This window comes from Eurosta solidaginis, chromosome 3 (genome assembly GCF_040869045.1).
Source record: "Eurosta solidaginis isolate ZX-2024a chromosome 3, ASM4086904v1, whole genome shotgun sequence".
In the NCBI taxonomy this organism is placed as follows: Eukaryota; Metazoa; Arthropoda; class Insecta; order Diptera; family Tephritidae; genus Eurosta; species Eurosta solidaginis.
This window is the reverse complement of record NC_090321.1, coordinates 217,819,001-217,825,985: the sequence shown is the minus strand read 5'-3', so window position 1 is coordinate 217,825,985 and position 6,985 is coordinate 217,819,001. Positions and strand designations below refer to the sequence as shown.

General features: G+C 36.9%; 1 protein-coding gene across 10 annotated transcripts in view; it reads right to left on the bottom strand.

Annotated features, from left to right (window-relative positions):
* Positions 1 to 4,672: 4,672 nt before the first annotated feature.
* LOC137245061 (facilitated trehalose transporter Tret1-2 homolog) overlaps positions 4,673 to 6,985 on the bottom strand; it is a 46,027-nt gene continuing 43,714 nt past the window's right edge. For all 10 annotated transcript variants that reach the window (XM_067775099.1, XM_067775098.1, XM_067775104.1 and 7 more), the window contains exon 7: positions 4,673 to 6,983. In XM_067775099.1, the coding sequence (XP_067631200.1) occupies positions 6,088 to 6,983 (896 nt within the window). In that variant the 3' untranslated portion in view covers positions 4,673 to 6,087. The remainder of the gene's footprint in view (positions 6,984 to 6,985) is intronic.

Sequence of the window (6,985 nt, the reverse complement as noted above, 5' to 3'; positions counted from 1 at the left end):
GCGCCGGTTGGCGGAGCGAAGGAGCGACTGGCGCGCTTTGTTGGACGGTCATAACCGTTTAGACCGTTAAGCGCCAATTAAGTAAGTAAGTAAGTTACTTCTATTATTATATGTGTGCTAAATAAAAATTAGCAAAATCAAATGACGAACACGCACACTTAAAAAAAATGTTTTTTAAGTCAAATTTTAACATAAAATTGAATATCTTTACAGTATATACGTAAATTATGTCAACATTCAACTCCAGTAATGATATGGTGCAACAAAATACAAAAATAAAAGAAAATTTCAAGGTTCCATACACAGTCGACTTTTATACACAGTCGACCGTCTGTCCTTCCGCTCGGCCGTTAACACGATAGCTTGAGCAAAAATCGATATATCTTTACTAAACTTTGTTCACGTACTTATCTGAACTCACTTTATATTGGTATAAAAAATGGCCGAATCGATATCGAAAAATGAAAAAAATTCCATAATTCTATACGAAATACGAAAAAAGGAATGAAACATGGTGATTGGATTGGGATTTTGACGCAAATTATAACTTTAGAAAAAACTTTGTAAAATGCGTGTGGCACCTACCATATTAAGCAGAAGAAAATGAAAAAGTTCTACAGGCCGAAATTAAAAGCCCTTGTAATTTTGACAGGAGTACTGTTCGCGGTATTACATATATAAATAAATTAGCGGTACCCGACAGATGATGTTCTGGGTCACCCTGGTCCACATTTTGTTGATATCTCGAAAACGCGTTCACATAAACAACTAAGGCCCACTCCCTTTTAAAACCCTCATTAATACCTTTAATTTGATACCCATATCGTACAAACACATTCTAGTCACCTTTGGTCCACCTTTGTGGCGATTTCTCGAAAAGGCGTCCACCTATAGAACTATGGCCCACTCCCTTTTAAAACAGTTTTTAATAGCTTCCATTTGATACCCGGGGCCGCAGAGAGCCGAGCCGGGCCCCTGGGACAGTTCGCGTTCACGGGCCCCCCTTAAAAATAAACTCAATCCAGTAAAAAATAACATAACATACATAAATTTTTCAATTAACATTGCCAGTTTTATTTCATATAAAATAAGATTTACTGGAGCACTTACATTAATGAAAATTTAGATTTCATTTTTTGATTTGCTTACATTAACTTTTTCTAAATATGTACATTTTAAGAGCTTGAATCAGCCAAGGGAAACCTTCCGTGCTTTTTGGCCTGCGAATATGGAAATTACCGATTCAAAACTAATGCTACGAGCAATGCTGGACTCCAACGCCAAAGATCCAAGGCTTGTAGTAGGCATAGTACAACGTAACAAATTTTTCTCGCAAGACAATAGACTAAAAGAACACTCCCCTTCAGCCATACTGACTGGAAGTGTGCAAAATATTCTTAATGCTATGCAGACGTTCGGAAATAATACTTCCATCTTCAAGTCATGAAATTTGTTCAGAAGCTGAAATGGTGGGAGCGAATCACGTCCCAAATTTGCTAAGTGGATGGCTTTGAGATGAATGATTTCATCTATTAGATCCGTAGAAATATCGATACCAAAAATCGTGTAGAATGCCGTTGCCTTTTCTCTGGGCTCTTCTTCCGTCAGATCCTGATACTTCCACAAAAAACTAAATTTAATCGCAATGTCATTTAGGGCTTCGAAACGTCTTGTCATGTTACCAATCAAGCAGTCCAAAAGAACGTAAAAAACCTTCTGTTTGAATTGAGTTTCGGAATCACACTCAGGTGATTCGCCAGGTAATTCATCGAACTGGAGCTTTCTTATCTTCCTTCTTTTCTCTGCGAAGGTATTCACAACTCTATACTCCCTGCCAGAATCTTACATTCTTGAAGTATGATCGACCATTGATGCCTGAACTTCTTCAACTCATCAATCAGGCTACGTATATTTTCTGTTTCCACGTTCAGTGTGGCATTTCTAGCTTGCAGTACCAGATTTCGATGGTTGATTACGGTCAACACTTGAGGCTAAGAGGATATACTCAAATTTCCCCATATATGCTTCAATACCTTTCAAATCCGTTACTGTTTCTGAACTCAGATTCAAAAGCTTGATTTCATCAATAGCTTTCAATATTTGGGGAATATGAGTTACGAAAGGTTTCACACTATCCACACGAGCAGACCATCGTGTTTGTGCATGCTGTACAATGAGCAATTAGTTTTTTCCTTGAGAATTTCCCATCTCTGAGGGCTTGCGCTAAAGATATTATACAATTTCTGCATAATACCGAAAAATGTGATGACTTCTGCACAACATTCAGCAGCTTCCACATAAATTTAAACTATGACAAGAACAAGGTGCAAATATTGCCAGGGAGTTATCTCTCAGGATATGACTCTGCACTCCTTTGTAATGGCCGCTCATATTACTGCCATTATCACACCCTTGTCCACGGCTGGCGTTATCTTCTCCTGTTTTTGCGTTACAATCGACAAACTCTAAGAAGCGTTCTTGGATTTTCCATTTTCTGGAGTCCCTGTCTAATAAAACATAACGCAATATAAAAACAGTCTGCTCAATATGCGCCGAATCAGGGGTTGCATCCACTATTGCTGTGTAATACTTGACGGACTTTCTCTCTCCTTCTATCTTTCTAATTACTTGACTTGCACAGATTTCTATGAACTCATTTTGTATTCCATCAGACAAATAATGTGCTTGGAGACGATTCTTTTTCGTTTGAGATTCCCTCACCTTCTCCAAATGTTCATGCAATAGGGGGTCATAATTGCTGCTCAGCTCCACAATACCAAGAAAGTCTTCATTTTTTGGATTTCCGATCAATGAATTATCCGCTCTAAATGCCAATCCTTTTTCTCCAAGAAATAAAACAACATCAAGAACTCTGCGAAGTATCTCTCTCCAGCGAGCTGCTTCATTTTTAAGGGTTTCCGCTAAGAGAAAATCCACTGAACTTGCATTTCGAATTCTCATTTCATATTGGCGCCACTCTATATAGCAAGTTTTATGATTTTGACTATTTTCATGTTCATGAATTTTGTTGTGTAACCTCTTCCAACCTTTTTCTTTAGAACAATCTGAAGATTTTGTCAAAGCTGATCGGGTATTTTCGGAAATTTTGCTGAAAAGCCGGCATGGAAAACAAAAATGCGCTTCTTTTGTTGCACTCCAAACGAGCCAATCACGCTTTACTTTTTCTCCGTTTTTTTAGAGTAGTATGGAGTATGATTTGAAGGAAATGGTGGCCACTTAAGTCGTTGGGAAGTCGAAATAAAATGTAATTTTAAGTTAGTTGACGCATTTTTGACAGATAGCGCTTATAAAATTGTGTCAAAAACGTTTATCTATCTTAAAATCACATTTTATTTCGACTATGACTATGCCCCATAGTATTTGATTGGATGCTTGTGATTTTAGTTAAGTGATTTTCAATTTTAAAACAATTTTTTGTAGCAACAGAATATGTATGTATCTATGAAATCCTAGTTAGAGTACTGTCAATTCTGCTTTGCCTTCCGAGCCCCCAAAAACCTTCCGGGCCCCAGGGCAATTGCCCTGGCTGCCCCCCCCCCCCCCTCACCGTAGCCCTGTTGATAGCCATGTCACACAAAAACATTCCAGGGTTACCGTAGGTTCTTTTCCTACATGGTGATTTTCCCTTTTTTGTCCCCAAAGCTCTCAGCTGAGTATGTAATGTTCGGTTACACCCGAACTTAGCCTTCCTTACTTACTTACCTGTTTATACTGCCGCTTTGCGGAAATAGCCGCGGATACCAATAGAGACTATAGGACTCCGCTGACTCTCTGTTTCTGTAAAGGTAGGCCTCGAGCCAACTTTCGACATCTTTTTGGTCAATCGCTGACCCCAAGTGACGCGGCGGAATAGCAGGGCTTAATAAGGCTCAGTTGTTCATGGAAATTATGCTGTTAACATGTGAGTCCACGCAATGAGCCTTAATATTTTGAAGAGCTCAAGCTATGTATACTGTAAGAAGGATAATAAGGTGGAAGCATCTAGTTCTTTAAGCTCTTTTGTACTCAGCTGTACTATCTTCGCATAAATTCAATTCTTTGGATACACTATCTAACATCGATTTGTACCTTATCTGTTGCCGCGCAGCGATTCTTTAAATATTTAATGCCTGTATCAACGGTTTATTAAAGCATCCAAGTGAACTACCGATATGCGGCCTCTATTATCTAACCTAAAGGTCTCAGATATCCCCTGAAGAAGAAGGAGAGTGAAAGGAGGAATGGGACTAATAGGTGGAGGGAAAGGGAGGCTAGAGAGAAAGATACAGGCCCACAATTTGGGAACATTTTATAAGCCCAACCTTCTGTCTGTTCTTAACACGGAAACTGGAGCAAAAATTGAGATATCTTCACCAAGTTTTGTTTATGATTTTAACTGATCCTGAAGTATATAGATAATGAAAATTGTCGCGATCAGACTATAACCACTGCCAATTTTTCGATATCAAAAATTTCGAAAATAGGGAAAAAGTTGCACAAGAACATTTGCTGGCAGTAAATCAAAAGCGGTCGATACAACTTTTCAGCTTGGCGGAGGTATTGTTCTTGATATTTTATCTAGATCTGAGGACAACCCACTGAGGACCACGCCCATTTGAAAAAAAAGTGGTTGAAAGCTTTAACAAAATTTGTAAGATATTTATGAAACACTTTCTTTAGTTTTGTCCCACTTTTTATTTATTTTATTATATATTTACAGAAACGCTTTTGGAGCTATACATTCTTACATAAATCACAGTTTGATTGTTAATGCATAATGCATAATACATACTACACATACTTTTTACGGGGCTGTGCCTTTATTCGACTAATCCAATAGTTGAATAACCTTTGTTCGGTAAATCGATTATTTGACTAAACAAAGTTCTTAATAATACGAACAGCGCTTAATTTGATTATTTTTGAAATTGGTTTGAAAGTTTGCTGATTTTTCTCCAATACTTTGATAAAATGGTAGCTATGCAAACATTTTATTCAAACATTGATTAATCACACTTACGATTACGCATATAATTTGTTCAGTTTTTAATCAATTAACTGCTTAATATAAGAAACCTATTTTTTGATTAATCGGTATTAGTATTAATGCATTAGATGACTTATTTAAATTAAATAAATAAATGAAAGGCGCGATAACCTCCGAAGAGATTTTATGCCGAGCTTCTTATCAAATTTGCGTCGTGCTCCTTTTAATTTTTCCTACAAATTGACGGAACGGGACTTGCTTGTTTTATGCCGACTCCGAACGGTATCTGCAAGGCAGATAAGTTTTTACTGAGAGCTTTACATGGCAGAAGTACACTCAGAGTGCTTGCCAATCACTGCCGAGAGGCGACCCCGCTTAGAAAAATTTTCTTCTAATTGAAAACACTTTTTTATAAAATTTTTTGATGTTGCTTTGCCGTTGACTTATTTAAGTATGGATTATTCAAAGTTTTAACTAAATACTTTATTGGATTAATTAAGTTGAATAATAACTTATTCAGTTAATCGATTACTTCTTCTCTGTAATCAAAACTGCAAATCATTTAGTTATTTTTTTAAATTGGTTAATCGAATATTTGCTGATTATTCTCAGATGCTTTTATAAAGTTGATTGTGAATAGTTTATTTTTTTATTTTTTTAATCAATAAACTAATTACTTCGGGAAACCTTTTTTGCGTTCATAAAAAATTTGAATTAATGAATTATTTGAGTAGTTTAGGTAGTGATTAAGCAACATTTTAATTAAACGCACAGCTTTTATTATTTACTATAGTACGGAAAGAGCGTAGCTTATGTATTCCAAGAGAAAGAAGACTACTTTATGAATTCTTATGATATAATTACAAACATATTTTTAAATGATATAACGTTACTGACAAATATTCAAAATTTATTATAATGAATGAGAAAGGCAAAAAATTTCGGGAAAAATTTGAAATAAACCCGCTTTGCGCTATACTAGCGATATGTAATATTTACTTCAAGTACAAATGTCCTTACAAAATCTATGTATCTTAAATTTGAAAAGAGATTTAATTTCTTTGGCGCAGTTTTTCTACTTATTCGAAATCACACTTTCATCATTCCTTTTCATTCACATTCTCACTGCCCTTATTATCCTCTTCCACTTTACATAATTTTATAAATACTTCATTTAATTCCGTATCAGAGCGGTAAATACCTGCCGCCTCCTCTAAAGCAATTTGCGATTGTCTGCGAGCCACTTCCGCATTTGTTACCCGACGTCCTGTACGGAAGTATTCCTCAATCTCCAGCAAAGTACGACCTTTCGTTTCTGGCACAATGAAATAAATAAACGCCACACCCAACAAAGATATCACGCCGAAGAACGCAAAACAATTCGCTGTACCGATGAGTGATTCCACTGTGGGATATAACTTTACAACACTAAATGAAAATAACAGACCAAGAGATAATGAAAAGCCATTAGAGCTACCACGTACACGTTGTGGAAATACTTCTGAGATCATGAAAAATGGTAAAGTTAGCAAACCCATTGTTGAGAAGATGATATGTAGAATAATAGCTATAGCGGAGAGAAGCGGCAGCGCTTCACCTACGACAGGCCACCAACCGTTGGCAGCCAAAATAAACATACAAACGGTCATACCACCCGCCGATACCATACCCGCTGGACGTCTGCCAAATTTATCGAAAATCACACCCATTAGCAATGTGGTGATAATGCGTGCCACGCCCACAAATACAGCAATTAATAATGGATCTGTTGAGACGCCAGCGCGTGTTGCAATTTGTGCAGCAAATACTATAACAACAACAATACCGGAAAATTGTTGAAAAAAGAAGAAACTGATCATCATTATAAGTGGCTTGTAAACTTCTGGTGCGCTTATTGCTTGTAAGAGTGATTCATTAGCGGCAGCTGTGCGACTATTTTCCGAGTTCTTTTTAATGGATGCCAATTCCGTTTCGAACTCCTCATAGACATTAGTATCT